At 31.7% G+C, this 24,950-nt stretch overlaps 1 protein-coding gene across 1 annotated transcript in view; it reads left to right on the top strand.

Annotated features, from left to right (window-relative positions):
- The first annotated feature begins 1,815 nt into the window (after positions 1–1,815).
- Positions 1,816–24,950, top strand: part of LOC100169467 (homeobox protein SIX6) — a 41,193-nt gene continuing 18,058 nt past the window's right edge. The window contains exons 1-2 of the mRNA XM_001942703.3: positions 1,816–2,521; positions 10,588–10,965. Coding sequence (XP_001942738.2) covers positions 2,193–2,521; positions 10,588–10,965 — 707 coding nt within the window. The 5' untranslated portion in view covers positions 1,816–2,192. The remainder of the gene's footprint in view (positions 2,522–10,587; positions 10,966–24,950) is intronic.

Below are 24,950 nucleotides of genomic sequence, written 5' to 3'. Positions count from 1 at the left end.
AACACCGAGTCAAGATAAATATTGCAACTTTATAATATATAATACAATAATATTATATCTATCTAAACTGCAAACGTCCCGCAACAAAAAATTAATCAATAATATTATATTAATATGTGTATCTATAGGGAATACCAGCAGGGCAAAGTAAATAATGTAAATACATTTTTGAATATTGATGATTAAATATTATTGAACATATAAGTTGGTAGTAATGTGACTCGTCATTGCTGGGATAACGATTTGATATCAGTCTCTCGTTTACATTCGTTAAAAAAAGTATTTAAAATAGTACGTATTCGTGAGAAAAATTAAGAATTTAATAGCTTTTTTTAAATAATATTTATAAATGAACTGTTTTAAACTAAGTTTGTGTAATATTAACACTCATGTGAGTGTCTATTACACTTTTATAACTCAAGCAAAATAAACTTTAATAATGTTAATTTATATTTATGGTTACCTATACCAAAAAAAAGTTTTCAAAATAATAGTTTGGGTGCCATTTTTTTACATATAAATTTAACCTATCCCCTACTACATATGTAGTATATTATAATCTACACAAATAGGTTTTATTAATGTATTTATTCATTAAAACTTTTTTAGGAATCTTGTTTTTCAAGAATCTATCTATATATTATATACCTACTATATGTACTAAAAAAACCAGCCAAGTACGAGTCGGACTCGCGCACGAAGGGTTCTGTACCATAATCAGCTATAAACATATTGGCAACACTGCTTATATTATATATTCTAGGACTTTTAGTATTTGTTGATATAGCGACAACAGAAATACATAATCTGTGAAAATTTCAACTTTCTAACTTTCATGGTTCATGAGAAACAGCCTGGTGACAGACGGTCGGACGGACGGACGGACAGCGGAGCCTTAGTAATAGGGTCCCGTTTTACCATACGGAACCCTAAAAACACAACATAAAAAAATTATCGTCAATTTAAGACGTTGCCCTTAACGGTTAGGGACCACCCCTTCTATATATACATATATTATATATTAATATGTACCTACCTACAACACGACACTATGTCAACATTGAACATAATAATATAATAATCATAGGCGCAAATAGGGGGGGGGGCTAAGCCCTCCCAAACATTTCCTACATTTTTGTCTTAAGCTTATTCAATATTATCAAAGTAAGGCCCTACTAGCCCTATTAGCCCCCCCCCCAAGTCTCAAACGCTATTTGCGCCTATGATAATAATATGCGCGCTCAAATAGATTTCCACATGATAATGGATTATTGAGGCGTACCAAACGCTTTTGCCCATTTATATACATACCTACAGTATAATATACCTATAATGTAACGTAGGGTGACTGTAGGGTACAGCTGACATTTTAGCGTGATGGTTTCGTGATAAGGTCTACCGATTATAGGCAACGATTACATTTTTATCTGTAATATGTAATTTATAAATATATGCGTACTAATTATTAATTATTATTTTACCTATAAGTGCCTATCGGCTATCTTACCAAAACAAAAATGATTTTCGGTCCATTTCAAAAATGTTCGGCTGGCAGATAGTATAATAATTAATAATAATAATATCTAACCACTATTACCATATTGCAGTCGTTTTCGGGCTTGACGGTCGCGGCTGTAGAGTGCAGAGTCGTCGGCGACAAAGACTCTACGTCGGCCGCCGCGGTGACGGGACGCGCGCGCAACCACGCAACCAATGAGCACGTCCGGGGCGCGACCAACCTGATCCAGGAGCCCTCCTACCGATCAGACGCGCCCGTCACCGCCACAACCGTCTTCGTCAGTATTCGCACGGTGACGACGACGAGACGATCGTGACGCGTGTCTGTCGCAGACACGAAAACGCATTGCAACTGTATCCACCACGTAAGGATCTCGATCGACAAGCGCGTTTAATAGTTACATCCATACAGAACGCGATAAAACGAATTATAATCGGTTGACCGGCTGTACGGGTGCGATTTCGCCGCACTGCATCTCAGACCGAACTCGAAAAGGTCTCACGCCCGGATGCGACGCTGCCGGTGCATCTGCAGCTGCGGTGTTATTATAAATAATAATTTTAATATTAACGGTATAATCGCAGTGGACTGCATCGCGACGATGACGTGCGCGTTTCACTAAACGGTTGTCAGGTGCAGCGCGCCAACAACGACGACGCTCGCCGGCCATCGCATGTCGTACATGTCGCCGAGGGACGTCGTGGGCGTCCGCGCCGCCGGCAGCATCAGCCTGTCGCCCGGCAGTTGTATGGAAGCTCTCAGCGAGAGTTCAGCGTCAAGCGCAGCGGCCGCGGCGGGCGGATCCGTCACCGTGTCCGACTTCCTGCAGACCAAGCGCAGCCTGTCGTTCTCGTCCGAACAGGTTTCGTGCATGTGTGAAGCCCTCCAGCAGTCCGGTGACGTGGACAGGCTGGCCAGGTTTCTGTGGTACCTGCCACCGAGTGAACTGCTCCGTGGCCAAGAGACCGTCCTCCGGGCCAGGGCCCTAGTGGCGTTTCACAGGTACTTAATATTTATTTATTGCAGACAGGTATTGTAGGTACTTGGTATTTGGTAGTATATTACATAGTTTCATATTCATCATCAATTACTTAGGTACGCTATAGGTGTACTCGGCTTGAGTGTACCTATCTCAGTTTTAGTGTAAGCTCACTAAAATACCTCAATTCACAGACAATCATTTTATGTAGGTATACTTGCTGCCAGAGTAACCAATGGCAATTGGCAACCATTTATAAACAAAAAAAAGTTTCAATTTCCACCGTGAAAATCCTTGTTTTAGAACCTCTGTAAAATGCGAATTTTGGAAAATTTTAGTGGGTCTCTACATCATAAAACGAAACTACTGACCAAATTTCATACTCATAGCTTTGCCACCGGCTATAGGCGAGGATGGATTATTGTAAGTCAGCTAGGACAAGTTATTTTATATATATATGGATTTGTAACTTTTTCAATTATTAATATTTAATATAATGATAATAACTCGCCTAAAATATAGTAAACAACAACTATAGAGACAAAACACAAATAATATTCTTACCTTTCTCTCTTGTAATTCACTGTAATATTTAAGCTAACTACACCCGATTGGTTTTATAATATGTATTACGTTTATAGGACGAGGAGCATCGTCCTCTTAAAGCAATACGAATAGGGATTTGAATTATTATAGTAACTGCGGAAAAAAGAGTGTTTACGTTGCAGATAATATATAAATATTATAGTGTCTTTCAAACCCTATATTGATATACTTATTATTATCGTATTTTTACCGCTTAACCTCTTATTCATCATGTCCACACTACAACACCACACCTCAGTACTATGGATCAAGTTTGGCATCGTTTATTTATATGCGAATTATTATGATTATATTGTGTAACAAACGAATATTATTTCAGTAAATTTTCCAATCAATAAAAAAAATCTTATGTAAAATTACTTTCAAAGAAACACTTTAATGTATTTTTTACGTATCTACCTAATTAATTCATCAATATTAACATTTTTATAAGTTTTAAGGATAAATATAAACACAATATTGCTTAGGAAGAATGAATTCATTCAAGTACCTATATCGTCGTATCGATTATACATTCGTATAGGTTAGCTGGATCCTATATGGCTCTATACGCACAATCTTCGCCAAGTAAATTTCAGCCCGTTTCTACAGCAGTTATCAACAATAATCATGTATTTATAGATAGTTTATATATATATATATATATATACCTATATTTATAAATAATAAGCCAGGCTAAAGTCGTAAATAAGGAGTTTCTGGATTATTTAAATTTTTTATCTCGGTTAGATAACTCAGGTGTTAGCACACGTCTTTTATCGATCGTACAATTATATAAGGGTAATTGACTAATGAGTATAATATAATTGCTCTATATATAAAGTCATTACTAATTTACATTATTTGTACCTATTATTATTTTTACAAGGCATCAATATCTTATTACACTTTTATTACCACTCTTATTACATTACATAGGTAACTAATATAATAAAGGTAGGTAATATGTTTTTTTCATCAAAATAATTTTTAGTCCTTCAAGCTATAATGTACCTATCTATGTTTTTATCTATTATTTATTTGTACTTAAAAATAGTTAATGGTTAAAATTGTATAAAACATAATTTAAAATAACTTTTTAAACATCGTCGTTACGGGAGCTTATATTATAATAATATAAAATAATATTATATACCTACCCATATATAATTTCAAAATTCTAAAATTATACCAGTGTATTATGTTCTAAAATCTAAATACAATAAGACTTTGCTCGATGTTCCGCAATAATTTTATATTTGTGACTTATAAAATAATATTATTTTATACTAAGTATATGTATATTTATGTAATGCCACCGACCGGAATCGATTGTTGTACACGTTTTGCCCATCAACGACATTAAAATATACGCATAGTTGTACGAGTTTTCGTATATTAAAATATAGTATATATATATATATATATATACCTACAGTAATATGTTTTATTGTTTTCGTTGTAACTCGTTCAGAAATCTCCGGCACTGTTCAAACGAGTTGTTTTTTTTAAATGTTTGTTTCGTATAAAGTATAAACACGATACTAAATAATATATACTCTTAAACTCAACGCTGGCTATAAAAACGATATTCCTTTATTTTTATTTTTTGGTTTCTTTTCTGCTTGCTCGATATTACATTAAGTCTAGTTCGTTTTTCTTCCAAACGCGACCCTCTTTGAGAAAACAAGGTTTTTAAAATCCGTTTATTACGGATAAGTAGAACACACAATAATTATGAACGTTTCCGATAATAAAAATAAAAAACTCTACACATAGTGTACTAAATATTATGTGTGATAAATGTAAGCATGGAATTGTTACATCGACTATTATTTTTGAATTCATACGATTCCGAGTACGACACTGCAGTTCTCCCCGCAGTTTTCAAAGATTAGCAATATACTTATAGCAATAACGAATCTTAATTTAATAATAACATTTTGTTCACGAATAATTATTTAAATTACACATAATGTTATACAGTTATACAGTGTATTTCATTTTAAAGGTAACACGATATAGGTATATCGGTCCAGTGTCCTAGGATTGAACTGGAGTTTTTGAGATGTGCAGCTATAAGGAATACTGAATACTGAAATACACATTCTTTTTACAAAATCTGCACAACACAATTTTGTTTAATGATAACATGCACATTTTCAATACCAGATTTTGATATACCTATACCGAATTATACCGAATTATATATATATAGTAATGTTGACCTTTTAATCATGGCTCAATGGCTCCACGGATCTATGGGTTCTATAAAACCAACATTTACCTAATTACCTACAAGTTAAGTAGTTTTTATTAATGAATTTGCATAGAAATTTGTGTTGAGTAGATTTTAATTTTAGTTTATACTGTATACAACCTCTTTAAAATGGACGAAATATTTCAATTAATACGATAATATTTACTTACCTACAGGCTACATATTATAGACATAAATATACAAAATACCTACTACAAAATGTTATAATTTACCTAGTAATCGTTAAAATTATTATTAAATTTATGTGTGAGAGTGTGGCTTATGAAATTGTTTTATATATAATATAACAATAACTGCGCAATGTTTTTTTAAATAATAATATGCACACGCCGCACGTAAGTAACATTTTTTAAATTTATAATATAATACTTTTAACATAAGGGTACTAACTGGCACTTAAGTCTAACAGCGCTGCATTTTTCATATTTTAATATTATTAATAGGAAACGCTAATGAATTATGATGGTTGGTACGAAAAAAAAACATAAATATCATTATAATATGACGACGATATTATAATATATTGATGAGGAAATTCCTTTAATTCGAATAAAAAAATTTCATGAGTTGTAAAAAAACTATTCGTTTAAACAAAGAATGAAAATGTAACTGTATATAGGTACCTATCTGTATAATTGTAGTTGAAAATTATAATAATTATATACCTACTCCGAAAATTACACGGAAAATAGAATTCGAATTTCCGATCGTTTTACTCATAAAATTTGATTGCTTTTAGTGATTTCGTGAAACAATAATATTGTATAAACTGCGGACGGATGTTTATCTAGGTTTTAATATACTGATTAAAAACCTGTATTCGTCATATGTGTGTACCAGTACACGCGCTACCTACGTTTTGATGCACTTTTTCTCCTATGAAAAATGTTTTTGAACATACATGCAATTTTCGTTATTTAAAGTTTTTTCGCAAGGTTTTTCAAGTATATTGAAAATTCTTAAATCAATTAGACCGTGTATCGCATCTAAATTCGAATCGACAAATGCATGAAACGTATATAGATTAGGTATTTAGCACTTATATAGTATGTGTTGTGGGTATAATGCGTCATAACGTATATATGAGTAAGTAAGTTTTTTTTTGAAACGAAAGAGAAAACATATTATTTTAAAACAAATATTATAGATTCGTCGCTTTTGCTCAGAATCTAATACGGTGTTTGTAAAACGTTCAGCTGTCACTATGTATACACACTCACTCGATGGTTTATTGGAATACATATGTATGTGCTCGAAAATAAACAACGGCATAATATGATCATATCTCCTAAAATTATTGTTGCAGTGACTTATCCATTTGCCGTAAAAATTGTAAACAAATGACAGGTGTTGTTGAATATTAAACGTTGATAAATGTTCGCACTACCTATATTTACCGATCGTTATGAAATATGGTTAATTTGAACGTATACGTAAAATATAAGACTGCAATTTCCGGAAATCGAAATCAAAATGTTGTTTTACCATATAAAGAAACTGTATACTGAATATTAGAATCGTGCTGCAGTAGTGATAAAGAATTTTGGGGGCCTGCTGTTATTCAATACCATCATTATAATAATATCATGTAGTCAAGGAAATTTAAACGATAATTTGTGTAGATACTCACGTGAAAACAAACTGGAGGAATGAATATAGGGTAAAATAATATTATGTTATATATTATGGTTCGCGACTCATTACATTTAAAATATTCATAATAAGCGATTAAAATTACCAAAATCTTCAGTTAAAATAATTGGGGAAATATGGCATTGATATTATTAGGCATAGGAGGAAAAAAATAAAAATAATTACACACATTTTCACCCATAATTATTTATCCACAAAAATAACATAATACGCACATGAACACATGTCTATAAATATTGCGTGTTCGGTATCTAATATTTTTCATGGATGTGTGTTTGAAAATTAATGATACTATAATTTAAAAGGATCTGACAAATGTTATTAATTTAACCGATTAATTTAATTACCAAATGTAACAAAAGTTATACATTATAAAAAATATTTAAATATTATTAATATTTATTGATCAATATTTGATGAACTAATTATTAAAATATTGTTTGGAATCTGCCGGCACTCATTTTATTCCGCAACGTTACTTATAAAGATATACATGTACCTATTATAAACATATTATTATATGTTTGAACAGAATGATACACGTTTTAAGCACTGCTATTAGTATGATGTTTTTTTTATTTTCGCAATTCATAAGAACGCGTAAGGTTATATTAATTATTAATTTTTTTCACTCAATGTAAAAATATAATAACATTTTACGTGCGACCGTTTTTTATTTTTTTTTTTAACAACGGAAACGACGAAATCGTAATCACATTCACAGACATCTAAACGCTAATATATTTCCTGACAGACGTAGCATATATTTTTATTTCTTTATAACTAATTCTCACGCCGTTTTTAAGTTTTTGCTGAAGTAAATGTTTTTGTCGATAAGCGGTATTAGGCCATCACCTTATGTGCATGAATGTAATAAAATAACAATAAAAAACAATATATAAATATACTACTATATTAAGCATTATAGTGAAATTTCGCAAAAAAAAATATGTTCGTCTAACAATTTAGCGTACTTAAAAAAAAAAACAATATCAACCGGAAATGCACCAATGTTATAATATTTACGCTTCAATTATGCAACGATTTTATATGTAAATACTTCAATAACGCGTTGAACGAACAAAATACCGGATAAAGTGATGATAAAGGTGGAGATTATGTATAAATATCGAGACAACCATCATAATAAAAGATCTGCTGGCGAGATCGGAAGAGAGAGAACAGCGAGAAGAAGGGGGAGTGATTTTGATATAGGTACACCACATATGTTTAGGTATTATAATAGAAAACCTGAAATGAGATAACGACACGATGTGTGTACGGTTAAGGGTAACCCTCCCTCATCCTTACCCTTACCCACCGACCACTGTACACTTTCAGTTAGAATGGAATGCATTGTATATTATACTAGGAAAATAAATTGTAAAGATAAAAAATACAGGTTTTTCCAAATCCTGTGTGACATAATTTGGCATTAAACGAGTTGTCGTTCGAGTATAGTCAGTTGTTCTTACACTAACCAAGATACATCCTACTCTCAACCCCCCCCCCCCCTCGTAAAATACATAAGACTCATATCTTTTATACATTTATATGCAATATGCATATAACATCGTACTTGGTTATTTTCAAGAAAATACTTAGATTTTTATTTATTTTATTATTAATGTTTACATGCATTGCATTTTGTATATGATCAACTCAAAGTGGCGCACAATGAGGTTAAAAATTAAAAACCTAATCAAATTAGTGCAATTTAGTGCAATTTGACTCGCTTATGATTTATATAGTAGACCTCGTAGGTACACAGTGATCTTTAAACAAATTCTATAACAATAACGTTGTACGTGACCTAAGTATACCCAAATTAATTGTGTAAACAAAAATTTACACGGATTTTACAAAAAAATTCTAATAAAAACCCATGTTGCAATTGTTGAAAAAAATCTCATATTAATTCTTATAATAAATATAAATGACAAAATAAAAACACGTAATATTGTAATCAAAGACATTATAAAAACGAGCTAGTCTGCAAAATGTATATAATATTTTACGGATAAAGCGGATATAAACATGGAGTATATTATTTATATATATATTATTTTTATATTATATTCAATGCGATATATCACAATAACGTTATTGTTATAAACGCTATATTGAATTATGATTATAATAATAGTCAAAAATCTCTGAAATAATACTTTTTTTAATGAATTTGTTAATACAAACATCTTTGGTCACCAATAGGTTACCAGTTATAATACTCAGGTACCTATACCAATAATAGTCTGTTTACAAATCACATGCATGTCTGCACGACTAAAAAACATATAATATACCTCCGGATTGAGTGAAAATGATGTCATCACTATCACGATAAAATATGGCAAATGAAATTAAATAATTCAGTTAAAATCATATTATATTATATATCGGGCGACGGCAATGCAAATACGTATTTTATATATACTTATAGTTTACTCATAAAGCTATAAGTATTAAGTAGAGATAGGATGTTGATGAATTGCATTTTTTTCCCTTTGATCCTATATAATGCTATTTTGGCTAAAAATTCATTTCACGCTCCCCGATTCAGAATACCTATACTAATTTTATTTTGCATTTTTTTTTTGAATTTTCAGCTATAAATGTATTTTTTGTTTTTAACGTCTTTTTTTATACTTATAGGTCATTTTTGTAGTTTTTGTACAATGTGTGACATTTTTCTCGAATTTTAGATCTTGGAGAAAATTTGTTCAAAAAAATAATTGTTTTATTATTGTTGGTGAGTTTATGTCGTAACTAAATTTATCGCGTACCGATACAGATTTCCATTCACACAGACATGAAAAAAATGACAAACAATGAAACTGACATTTTTTTATATTTTAATTTTTAATTTTTTTGAATGATTTCATACCTATATTTTTTTACTGTAAATTTAACTTAAAATGTATGTTTTATTTTTTAAGATATTAAAGCATTTTTTTGAGTCATTTTTGATATTTTTTTAGGTCATCAACATCCTATCTCTAGTTATAAGCTTAACTCATAAGTCATATGTAATAGGTACATCCATATGAGTACTTGAGTTGTGTAGGTAATATTGCGTACTTGCTTACCTATCATAACCCAGTAGCGTACCCGAGATTTTGATTTGTTATTGATAATTTGTTATGTATAAGGGAGGCTGTTAACTAGGATTCCTATCATAAGTTTGGTATGCTAATACCATGAAGGTATTTAGACATTCATGTCTAAATCAAAAATGTCATTCATCAACCTTAATGCAAGTTACTATTCTAATAAATGGTTATACCTACGTCTTAATATACGTTCACAGAACACTGAGTGCATTTTTAAATTTTCCTAATATTTCGTTACTGGTAGGTACCTATTATATAAGGTCATATTTAGGTATATATAAATATATTATTATTATATATTGCTCTATTTTGTCTTGTTAATCGAAATGGCGATGGTAAGTATACCGCTTTGTGTTTGAACGATATTTTAATTTTTAAACAAGTTATAAGTACCTACCTATGTAAAATGTTATATGTAATTGAAAAATTCTCATAATTCACTTAAAAATTGTTACAGGAACGCATTTCACGAGCTGTATGCCATACTGGAGAGCCAGAGCTTCGACTCGAGGCACCACTTGCAGCTCCAGCAATTGTGGTTCAAGGCTCACTATCTGGAAGCGGAAAAGATCCGCGGCCGATCGTTAGGCGCTGTGGACAAGTATCGGCTGCGCAAGAAATATCCGCTGCCGAAGACCATATGGGACGGCGAGGAGACTGTGTACTGTTTCAAAGAGAAGTCGAGGAACGCACTGAAGGACTGTTACTTGAAGAACAGATACCCAACACCGGACGAGAAACGCGAGCTGGCCCGGCGGACGGGTCTGACGCTCACGCAAGTCAGCAACTGGTTCAAGAATCGGAGGCAGCGTGACAGGACGCCCCAGCAGCACAGGTCAGTTGTAACTTGTAATAGTTATTTAGTTAATAGTTTGTTGGTCGTTAAGTTTCATAGTCAGCTGATGCATCCAATTTTGGGTCAAAAACAGAAACACAAAAACGTTTGCATTATGCCACATCTCTTATACAAGGATCGTCGATATATAGTTGCATGCTACGGGCATCGTGGAATACATATATATATATATTATATACTATCAACATTGTATTACATTTTACAAAAACAATTTGATAAACTTTACTCAAATTATGGGTTTAATTATTCTAAAAATAAAAAAATTCACAATTAATATTTTTTAAAGTTGTATTCAAAAAACTATTACAAGAATTTCTTTATTTTATGTTTAAAACCAAAATATAGATATTATAATATGAAACCCTTATAATAATAGTTCACTAAATATAATAAATAAATATAATAATTTTACCTACCTTTTATGAAACAAATATTTTTTTTTTTAGTTTTTCAACTGTTACAGACTTAGGAGTTAGTCGAGTTAGGACTGACCGATTACAGTACTATAACAACTCAAAATATTGAACTTTATTTCTAGTTAAATAATATAGGTACGCAAAATAAATGAAATAATGATAAATTATGTAATGTATATTTTATGGCCCATGGCAGCCATATGGCATGCAATTCTGATGCACTGTAGTTGTATAGTACCTTTATGATGGCAACTGGCAAGTTCTAAGCACAATTATATAGTTGTATCAGTCCTTAATATAGCTATAATTTATATATATATTATAACATACTGTCGATTTCTCAGTTGTGAGTAGGCCAAATTAATTTATCTCAATATAATAAAGATAATTTCGTTGAAAACAATAGTTGTTTTCGTATTTGACTCGCAAAAACAGTTAAAAACACAATGTGTAAACTGAATGCAATGAGTGTGTTAAAATAAGCAACATGATAAGAGAAATGTGAAAAAGTTAGGATAACATTTAGAAACGGTCTAACATACGATATTATTAGCTGATAAGTGAATCTCAGCCTCAGATAAATAAATATAAATTTATAACTGTTGAAAAATAAATTATAATATATATTATTATTATGTCATTCTTATTCGGTATTTAAGATACGACCACGACGGTGTCTCCGTCGAAATCCGCTGTTAACATTACGATCTCTTTTAAATGATAATTTCTCAAAACATTATTAGTGCGTGAACATACTGTGAGTGGACTTATTATTAAACTTTAGAACTTAAGAACATTATCTGTGGTCTCTATATCTGTTTTTGCGATATTTTAATTTTTAACTGAATTATGAGCATTTTCAAAAATTAATATTTTACCTAATCATAATAATTCACTCAAAAATTAAAATATCATAAAAAAACCGATCGTGAGAACACAGATAATGTTCTTACCTAAGAGAGTTTGATAATAGGTCAATTCGCTCTAATATCAAAACTAACTGCACACTATTGAAACTGGTGAACGAATATTTTCTATATCGTACGTGTGTAAAACGGAGACAACACAGCGTGTACGACGAGTAACAGCGTCCTCTTAATGCGCATTACAATAAATTCTGAGATTTTCAACTAATCAATTATAATAATTAATAATATAAACGCAAGTGCGATGTATCATAGGACATCGAAATTACTATATTGATCACTAATTGTTACTACTCTATTATAATCCACACTATGACGATATAATATTATTATAGTTTGGTATTAAGTACTATAATATAAATTGTATTACACATTTAGTAATTACGGTTTACGCGATTCATACGCAATCGGACATTCGGACGTCAAACAAAGACAAAACAATATTTTTTTCACACACTATACATCGCGTAAACAGACCCAATAATAATAATAATATAATATAATCACTTAATACACGCTACCGCCAACAATCGTAATAATATTTTTATACGGACAACGCGGAACATTTCGTAAAAATTTGTCGACATTTTAAACATTTCAAAGATGAATAAACGACGAGATTGATATAATATTCCCTGTCATTTAATAATTTAATTTTAATTTTTTTTTTTTTGTTTAACGTTAATCGCAAAATAATGGTAAAACGATCGTCCACGTGACGACGAATTGTCTCGTCAGTATAGTGTTTATATTATTATGCACTATCAAAATTATTATGAAAACATAGAAATATACATACGTTAATATGTTCTTTTGTAACAACTAACAAGAATAGGTTATCGTTAAGGAAATAAAAATGTAAATAGGTAGTTGAAAATACACGAATGATATTATTTATTTATTTCAAGGCTAAATAATTAATGATTGTTGTCGTTTCTTTTACTGTGCCCTCGCCTATTCCCCTGTATAATGCACTGCACATATACAGTTAGACATGTATTTTACATTTAATATTCTCAAACTATTATTCATCGATAAAACTAATAATTCATGAGGTTTTCGCAGTAATAAACATTTTTTTCGTGACAAGTAAAAAAAAATGCTCAATAAGTAGTAATTTTTATATTTTTTAAAAAACGTAATTATATAGGTGCATATTATTATATTTTATACAAAATAAAAAACCATTAGGTTAGCTGCAGACAGCATGTATTCAATATAGTTCATATAAAATGTGTTACATTTACAAAACTAACGACATTTCTAAATAATAATTAAATGATAATTCAATTTTTTTTCATTTACTGGGAATCTGAATGCTTTTAATTAATATTTTATTTGCGTGTTATTGTAATTTTAGACAACATTTATTTTTGTTGGTTCAATGTACAGTATAAAATAATATACTTTACACGGTTCGAGTGAAAACATTTTATTTATATGGTTAACCAAAAATTCAGCTATATGCGCAGACATTATATTTTACCCTAAATAGCTGCATTTCGAAAAGATTGACAAAAGCGATTAGTCAACTAGTCGATTGCATAACACATGTGTAGCATAAAAATTGACGTGGGCCAGTCCTAAATGGAAAACCATAAGACCAGACTTTTTTCCCCAGAAATTCTTATTATACGGGAAAGAATCTCATTAATAATTGATGCCATACACACACAAGGTCCGATTTTAAAATACTCGCAGTTAAAATATAATATGAAATATGTTTTTGCTGGTTCGAATTTAAATAATGACCGAGTATAGAGATCTAGATTCTTGAACCAGAGTATTTACGTTACGATCTTCGATACATAAGACTTATGGCACATGTGTAATATATTTATATTAAATATATATGGAACACAGATATGTAATATCGCCGAGAATGGATAGATGCATATAACTTATACGGGTATATCGTAGTCCGTAAAGATGGTTTTGGTGGTCGAAAGATCTAGATGATAATATAAGCGCAATGTGATATAGATTCCTTTTAAAAACCATTATCAAATATATTATACAATATCTACGTTTTAAGTTGTTAAATTAAAAAAATTAACAGCTATGTAGGTTAACCCCCGATAAAAATATTTATCCCAGCTACGCCTATTTACAGGGTAATTCACCGAGCATGCTCGCCCCCAATTTTTTTTTTAATGTTCATTTATATAAATAAAAATTTGAATTAGTGACAAACGATGTTTGTTTCGTCATAGGACACTCCTTAAATGGTATAAAAATCTAAGTGTTTGAACGGCTCTTTAAAGTACATATATTAAAACTTTGTATAATACCATAATGTGTATATAACCCGTGGGTTTGAACGCGGGCATTTATTCTATACAGTTATAACTTATAGGTCTACAATAATGTGTATTTATATTTACAATAACTGAAGACGTGTAAAAAAATATACATACTTATTTAATATTGTTATTGCCTACGAAAACGGGGAAACCTAAAATATATTGTACTAGGTGGGAGAAAAAAATATTAAAATCTTCGTAAAAGTCGTCGACGACGACGGTGGCGGCATAACGTTTCCGTAAAGAAAATCACGACGTCGTGTTTGCCATTAAACGCATATATTTAATATATGGGGCGACGGCGGCGTCGGTGTGTTCGACGGTCAAGCCCAGTAGTACAAACATATAATAATGGTGAGTACCGACTGCCGAGTTTACGATGTTATTGTGTACATGCGAGCACATGTAAAATATATATTATACTATATATTTATATACACATAATATATGTTGGTGCGTGTGTGTGTCTGTGTGCAGTATATATACTCCGTGTCCGAAAATTAACGAGAGACAGAGAGTGAGAGTGGGTGAGAGAGGTATATAATAATATAATATTATGTAGAGAGAGAGGTCGAGTGAAGTGTATTATATATATGTGTGCATGTATGTGTGTAGAATGAATGGTAGAGACTGAAAAGAACCGCTCGTCCCTTTCGGTGGAACACGTGTTTGCTAATCACACATTCTTGTATTTCGGCGTCCGTGACAAATTACCCTCCGCCGCCGCCACACAACAGTCGTCGCCTGAGCCGTTTACGCTCACTCCGTCCGTCCGTCTAATCACGTTGTTACCAGATTTGCCGGGTATATACAGATCATCTAGTCGATCCCTGCTGTTCGACCACCCCTACCACCATCCCAATGTCACCCCTACGGCCCAACACCGTCGCTTCTAAGACCACACTTACTGCTTCTGCCTCCCCTGTTGCTATACACGACGAAATCCTTTGGAACGATAATACCAATGTCCAATATACACAGGCCACCTACATAGTGCAAGTAACCGCCTCACTGCAGTAGTGCAGAACCAATAATATATTATGACAATAATTTTGATATTGCAATTATATTTAAATAATCTTTAGGATCTTTGGGATACACTATAATGTGTATCTGGAGTCTGGACTCTGTGTATAGTATATATGTAATATGTTTACAAAGAATATTAAAAAAAAAAAAGTAATGCCGATACACTTTTAACATTTGGAATTGAAAGTTCGTTTTTTACAGGGAGTGAACGTTCATAGTTTTTCTGTTTTCAAAACAGTCCCCTGCAGTATCAGTCCAAATAAGTTCATGCAAATAATTCAAATAATTGAATGTCTATAATACCTAAATACGGGACCACCTCAAGGGGGGGGGCTGTTGGACCTGGATCACAGAGGCCCGTTCAAGTTAACTTGTAATTTTTGAAATATTGATAGGAATACTTATATTTTTAGCTGTGGGTTAACAATTGATTACCTATAGTAATCGTGTATGGCTTTATGGAACACCCGTTTCGCTTGTAATGGGTTGTATTTTATTAGAAGTTTTTATTAGAAATAAGGCCCGTAAAAACATTTAGTATACAGGGGCCCAACATTTGATGTGTAGGTGGGGTCCACCTATTTTGTTCAAAGGTATTTATACGTTGAAATTGTATAAAAAGGATGGCAATGTTGATGGAATGATAGGACATTAAAAACAACACCTTTTAAACAATTTGGTACACAGAACATAGGTACATGCTGAAATGGGAAACCATTCAATTATTATTGTTCAATGCGTATTTGTTTTTATGCCAAAATATCGTTCGCCTAAACGACCAGATACGAATACCGTAATTTAACAAAAATACAGTATCTGGGGACTGGTATAATACTGTTCACTAAATACCATCATATTGTTATAATTTATTAGTTATAACAAATTCGTTAATTTCGTGAATACGTTTTATATTATTTTGGTTATAACTTGAACCGCACCGCGCGTTAAGTTCATTAAGTCATTTTGGATATCGAAACGACAGTATTCCCGCCACGCCTGCCGCACCTTAACGAAAATAACATTAAATACACACACATCTACCTAATAATATATTATATAATATTATTAAAACGGCGCTAGATTTCGGGGCAGCTGGAGGCACAATACCGTATAGATTATATACATGAATGTAGGTACACGTTGTCAGTTGTATTATTATTCTTACACTGAACAGACGAAGCGGTGGTCACCTCCACACCGTTCCCGTCAATATCCTCCGCGGGAGCGTGTGTGCGCTTGTATACGGTCGGACACGCCTACCGGAACGACGGCCGCATCGTCGCGAGGATTAGTGGAGCGGCGGCGATTCGACGCGCCGCGTGTAATAATAATTATTGAAAAGCTCACCCATTTGCGCGATTCACTCCCCGCGGAGGCTGCAGGTGCGCTGGTGTGCCGTACACGTGCACCACGTCGACGGATATAGGTAACTGCTCGGTAAATACTAATTATTATACCCATTATATAAAGTCCGAGCGGCCCACCTACCGGTATATATTATACACTTACTGCAGGGTTATATTCAAAATGATTCATCCGATTTCAAATGCTCATACATATTTAGTTTTAATAGGTTTAGAGTAATAGATATGATACATTAAGAAGACGCTATACACCGGCCTGCGTTGTCTCCGTCTCGCAAACGTATAACATAAGCAAATTGACAATCGTATATAAAATAATATGTAATTAATATATAAGCTAAACTATATAACTTATATAGTCACCTATAAAGTATATATATAGTTATATAGGTAACTATATTATTGTTTAACTATATATTGTATAAATATCCTCTTCATATTGAGTGTTCGAGTAGTTTGGTATAAAATGTTGTATTTTGATTCAATGCTATGAAAAAACATAGAATTTTAATCAAAAGTAAAATATGAAATGTATGGTAATTTTTCATGGTTTAACGTGATCGGTAATACCTACATATTCGAAACATTTTAACATCAATACTTAAAAATTCGAATAAAATTGAACAATTCATTTAAAAGTACTTACCTATTATAAATTATTTATAATTTATATCACCCGGTGGAAAGTTTAAATTGTAATAATATGTTTCAACACTTGAATCGTACGATATCTGCAGCACCATTGAAATATGATGCCTGTAGCAGCAGTTATATGTTGATATAATTACATATTGTATTTAAATGTATATTGCTGTATACAGTAAACTACAGGTGGGGTGAACCTTTTGTGGGTCAAGTGCCGACATTTTGCGATCAAGGTTTTAAAAACTGTTTGTGGACACCACTCTCCCGCCCCACCAAGAAAACATTTTGATTTAATAAGGATTTTTACGTTTATCTTAACTATATAAACTATGCATACTTTTTTTACTGTTCACATTTTATTTTTAATGACGAGGGAAGGAGGCGCTTTTATAGTTAATTTTAAACTTTTATTTGTAGGATTTTCTAGACCATGTGACTACAAAGCTCTAGTAACGCTCATGATAGCAGAAGGGGAGCTTTTCATCCCACGGGTATTGTGAACTTTGATTTTCTAGGACTCTAGCCCGTGTAATTATCAAATCCTTGTTACACACATGATTATATTATAATATTTATCATTATCTTCATCACACGAAACTATGGAAATCTAATTGTTTTTAATTCGTACGATACACAATATTTTACTCCTGGGAGGACTTCCACGCACACGTGCGTGCCCATATGTGCACATAATATAATATATATTATAATATCACATATTCACATATGTAAATACGTTATCGAGTTTGTTTTGTCTACACAGAAAAATCGAATAGACCGGGGTCATCTTTGAGCATTTGTCCGACGCTGTATCGTCACGTCCCCAAATGGGGACAGCGAATAATGTATATTATGTTGTACAAAACTACAAATGCACAATATATAATAGCATATTGTTGTACATTTGTATACAATATATTATCATGTACCTAGGTACTTGATCTAGTTGTAGTATCAGTATATGTATACATAATATTATTATTATTCTTGATATAGGCAACTACATTAATAGCCCATCAATTATAGTATTTATAGTTGGTTCCGTTTGAATAAAGTCACTGTATAGAATTATTTCTGTAAAAGTGTTGATCAATACAAAAAATTATACTCAACTTTTAAAATGTTTAACATTATTAACTTTATATAATTTGTACCTTTATCATCAATATTTGGGTAGAATGTCGGAGCTGACGCGTCTTAGAAGATACAAAAACTTACTGCAGGAACTGAAGGCTTATACGCATCGTAAAATAGTCAAATTTGAATATTTTTTTTTATTTTACATATGAATACCAAAATACCTATAGTATACTTTATGCAGATCGAATTGGACATTTGGACTCCGATTTTAATAACTATTAACTCTATTTTCATAAGTTGTAATTGACGCGTCTATCATCACAAGTGGTTGAATACTTCAAAATCTATTTGTCTGGCGTCATTTAAAATTATCTAAAAAATTGGAATCCAAGGCGATCTGAACATAGTTTTCCTCTAAAAAATAGAAAAATGTATAGTTATACCATCTAAATAAATATACAACACCTCATATCGCTGTGTACAGAATATGAGCACTCGCCGTCTGTGTTGTTTTCGCGTTCGAACCGTTTCCGCGAAAACTGTATTGTATACTGTGTGTCTGTGTACATAATAAGTAATAACATCTATTCTATATTATTATTATTATTATTATGTTTAGAAAGGCATTATCTGTTTAGACGTAATAATATTATATTGTACGCTGTCCGCGGTTTTACGCCGAACGCACGTGCAACCAGGGATACCAAAAGTATTTCGACAAAATAACAAGTCAAATGTTCGGTCAAATATTACGCAATACGCCCTCTACGCGCACGTACATACACATCATATCTATACAGGGTGATTATTTTGTCACTAGGCAATCATTTTCTCGGTAAATGTACCTACGTGTTTTTGAGGAAAAAAAATATTTTTATAATCGTTATATAAGACAATAACATAAAATATTATATTATATCTTGTGATTTTCCACGTCATAGTACGATTTTGATTTCATATTACGAATATTTTTAAAATTTGAATATTATATAAGCACATGTAGGTAGTTATAATTAGTTATGATCATTTAAATCTTACACGATCGGAGTGGAGCTTGTGGGTCTACTACTCTACTCCGCTCGTTGTAATTTTAACTTGAAAGTTATAACATTTAAATAGTTAAATAGTATTTTACATGTTACTAAGCTATTATAAAGTTCACCAAAGTCTCTGTAAGAATGCGTATAATAACTACTAAACTACATAATATTAGGTATACGCAAATTTGGACATCTAATGCGTTAAATAAACTAAAATATTATATACATACAAAAATTCTGAAATTAACGGGTTAGGTACGTAATATAAAATTAAGGTGCGCCCTTGTGCAGGCGCCAACCCTTTGTTATGACCCACGAAAAGAAAAATGGAAAATTCATTAACATAACCCAACCTTACGATTGGATACCGTTTCGCGGGTCTCGGAATTCAGATAACACGTCGTATTTTGTTTGCAATGATTTTAAATTAATAATGACACGAATTAATATGAAATCGGCGTGTACGCGTCGTGGAATATTATTATTATTATTTTTTTTACAAAATGAAATTCCCGAGTGATGAGACTCTTGTCCGTATACGCCGAATAGCGCGTTTTCTCTTGGCCGACAACACGTTCGCCGCATACTTGACACGGATTTTGTTCATTTTCCAGCGTACTTACTTACGTTTGAAAATACGCGTGCGCAAATTATTATTAAACGTTTTTGCTGACATAACCGTAATCTTAGGACTGGTCGGTTGTCTCTTTTAATAGCCGGTTACCTACATGTTTTTTTCAACAAAAACTGAACCATCGATCTATCAAATACAAATAATACAATCGGTTAGGTCATGTTTGTCGCCGATATCCGCGGGATTATTATTCAAAGAACAAACGCAGTGGTTTGTCCTGCGGTAGTGATCGTTGGGGGGTTTGGTGTCTAATATTGTATATCGGAATATAATGAAGATAAAATAGTGTATCACGGTTCAATAAACATAAGGGGATATAAATCCTCCCGCCCATCGCCCGTAAATAATATTCAGTTTTGCCGTTTAGGTAGGTACACGATAATATTAATATGACGTTATAATAATAATAATAATAATAATAATAATAATATTAATAACAATATATTACACGGGTCAGTACACGTTTCGCCGGCAAGTGCATCTGCGGCGTGTGACCGACCTATGAGTTGTCTGGCGGTGGCGCGCGGTGGAGGGGGGTGGTGACATTATTGACGTTAAACATAATATGCGTTTTTCCAAAATGCAATTCTCACGGGCGGCGTATCGTTTTACAATGACATGGTACCTACTCGGACGCATTTCTTTCCCGCGCTTTTAAGTAGCAACATTGACCTCGCCTCATATTGTGAATATTATTATATTATATACAATATACATTATACGTACGTTACAATAATTATTAAACTGCTCGTCTACCCAGTACCCATATAGTCTGTCCTGTGCATCCGGTTACGGTCTACCAGGCTTTTTCATTTATAATATTATTATTATTATTCCATCGTAAAACTATGACAATGACTTATTTATTCGGTTCGAGGAATAATAATATTATAATAGATATTACCTATAAATAGTGACGTGGCAAAGGGGGTCTAGAGGAGCGACCGCTCCTCCAAAATTTGGGTGGGCGGGTGGGTATTGGGTAGTGGATATTCATTTTTAGCAAATAATATACTGTACACAATATACTATAGAATTAATGAAGTACTAATGTAAAAAAAGGGTGGCAAATGGGTACCGCTCTGCTGTTCATTAGATGTCAAATGGATCATTGTAATGCATTACAATATGTAATGGATGTGTTAAATGTTAATTCAATGATATAAAATAATGTTACACCAAAACCGAAGCTGAACGAAGACGGTCTATATTACTATAAGTATATTTTATAATATTGCTATTAAAGTAATTTATACTAACAGTATGTTAAATTTACTTTGTCGAAAACATTTAATTTGTTGTACTTTAAAAGTTTTATATATCTACCCACGAATAATATTTTTAAATTACAAAAAAATAACTAAAAACGTTTTTTTCGTTTAGGTACATATCTAATTTTATTCTAATTTGAACTTAATATGTCTATAAAAATGAGTGTGTAATTATATTTTTAGAGATTTGGGTTACACTATCAACTATTTATGAAAAACTATGTTTTAATTTTTCAACCATTAACTAAAAAATTTATCATTTTATACATTTTTATTTTTTAACTACAATATAATTTGCAATTTTTCGTCATTTTCTTTTCATCACTTATATTTGAAAATGTTTTATTCATTACTAACTGAAAAGTATATTGCACATTTTTTAGACTGATGAATTTCGTCAAAATTCTAACTTCAGACAGTTGTAAAAATTATTGAGGACTTTTTTTTAATTTCACTATTAACAACTTTTTGAACTGTCCCTATTACATTTTTAAGTTTATTGCCCTACCAAAATTTTTTTACTGACACCAATTAAAAAAAAAAAATTGCTTAGGTATACAGCTATCAATAGTTCAAAAAGAATCAAAATATTTTGCCAGTATTCGGTAAGACAATTTCATGTACCTATACGGTTATCATTTCATTATAAATCGATTTTGATGAAAATTGGCTTTGTGTAAAAATTCTCATTTTAGATTCTGGGTGGAGCGATGAATGTATAATGATTTTACAATGATGTGTTTTTTTTTTAATTTTAAAACTGTCATCACCTTTTAGGACAGTAAAAATGCTTAGATATTCTTCAACAGTATATTTTCTGATAGGAAAATGAATACTTTGGGGGGTCTAAATTCTAAAAAATCTTAATAGTGTCTGAAAGCGCTGGAAAAAGAAAATAAAAATTAAGAAATAACGGGAATTTTTACGCAAAGATTGTTTTCGACAAAATCGATTTTGGTTTTTGGTATAACTCTACAACAAATGACTGTAGTTGTAATTCAAAAACGAATAACCATAAATTCTTGAAATGTACCTATATCATATTAATTTTCAAAATATTTTAACGTGTTTTGATCTGTTTACGGGCAATTTAAAAATTGTTTTCCAAATTTCTCAACAAAATTTTATTTGTTAGGCCAAAAAGCATCAAAGTTTATTACAAAGCTCTTGATATATTGCTTAAATAGCAGTGTAAAAATACGAAAGCACAATTTTTTTTATATGTATTTAAAGTTCAATTTTTGACAATATTTATCAAATTTAATATTTAAAAAAGATTTTGTAGTTAAAAAAGTATGTAACCTACTGTACGGCAGAGCGATATCCACTTACCCACCTTTTTTCTTTATTTTTTTAAGTTTTTACCACGTTTTTGAAAATAACTCAATTTTTTTATTTCTACCCTTCCCCCCCCCCCCAAAAAAAAAAATACTAGATTAATTTTCCTATTAGCAAAAAGATGCACCAAAAACAGTATACTCAAACCGCCTTTGACTCAGGCTGTCTATAATATATTAATATGCTATTAATTCACGTACTACAAGACTTGCAGGAACACCGCGTCTCTACCGGGATTAAGCGTCCAGAGAATTTTGATTGGGTCGTGGTTTGTGGGTATATGTATCATGAATGTGCAGGGTGTGATGTTGGGGTTAGTGTTTGCTATTTTCTATATGATTTCATTAAAAAAAAGTTTCAATTGTCCTTTGTTTTCAAAAGGAGATCGGTGGCTGCAATGAATCACCGCGTATGACCTATATAATATTATACTAACATAATTAAAATATTATTATTAGTATTATTACGGTCGGGATTTATTGAACCTAGGCATGCATATACTACATAACTACCTAAATATACTTATAGAACGTATAGATTATACACAGATTTTAGTATACTATTATTATAATTATTTTATATCTATATATCTATATGTCTATCTACATGTCTACAATTATACACTAGAAATTAGAATTCTAGATTAAACTATTAATGGAACTCTGAATTAAACAAATACAAAATAATTGATGTTCGTTGGTCCTCCGTCATGTTTTGGGTTGGAAAAACGTTTTGCATTGATGTAAACTATAGATAATGTATCAAAATACCCAAGCTATAATATGTTACAAATCCGTCTCAACTTGCCAATGTGTGATGACACGAGTTCTTTATATATATATATATATATATATATATTATATATACAAGTATAGTTCTAGTGTAAGAGTCTGTGACATAATTCCGACTGACAATATATTTTATCATTAATTGCAAAACAATCCGACCGCGTGCCACATAAGTAATCGATTGCAGACTGTGCATTTTTCGTTTATTTCGCACATATTTCCGTGGTGCACAATGTCGTGACTTGTGACGTTTGCGAACGAGCGCATAATACAATAATGAATATTATTGTGCCGTTGTTCAGTGTTGCAGCCGCCGCTCGACCTCAAAACTATATAACACAGACACGTGCGTATAAAACACACATCCACAATGATATGTTTATAGAACACAATAATAATATTATAATGTACATTCGGCTATTAAAGGCGCCTAATGTGCACGTGGGTAAGTCAAGATGCACACATTGTGCATTGCGAGGCGTTACATATTCAAGGTCGACGCCACCGCATCGTTCGCCAATGTGTACATCATACAGCCTATATATTATACTCATATTCTATAATAATGTTATTTGTAACTACATATTTTTTTTTCTATCTTTCGAAATTTGTTTGGTCGGCTCATTTTTTTTTTTATTATTATTATTAATCGACACACATAAATTCCTCCACACAAACGGTAGTCGCGGAATGCTCATTACTCACATTTTACATCAGTCATATTATTATATTATTGCATTGGTGTGGGTAATGGGTACAAAATTTGTATTGTACATTCAATGTACAATACTTAAATATGTATAGAGACCAGGGCAAGTTGACGAACCTTAGGTTTGATGTAATCTCAAATGGCTAATTTTTATGATACAAGTCTAATTTCTACACCAAATTAAAATTTGACTTGTGGAACAGTATTAAAAAAAATATCAGTGTCAAAATTTGGCTTTAGGCCAATTTTTTTTTAAATCAAAAAAAAAAATCAAAATTCGTCATCTTACCCATGTGCTGGGGTAAGTTGACATTTCCCTGGGGTAAGATGACATACACATATAAATAAACCCAACAACTTTTAATATTATATATAATAACATTTAAACAACTTATATTAATAAAACAACTTCTTTAATGAG

This window comes from Acyrthosiphon pisum, chromosome X (genome assembly GCF_005508785.2).
Source record: "Acyrthosiphon pisum isolate AL4f chromosome X, pea_aphid_22Mar2018_4r6ur, whole genome shotgun sequence".
Classification (NCBI taxonomy): Eukaryota; Metazoa; Arthropoda; class Insecta; order Hemiptera; family Aphididae; genus Acyrthosiphon; species Acyrthosiphon pisum.
The sequence above is the reverse complement of the archived record's forward strand: the minus strand, read 5'-3'. Positions and strand labels throughout refer to the sequence as shown.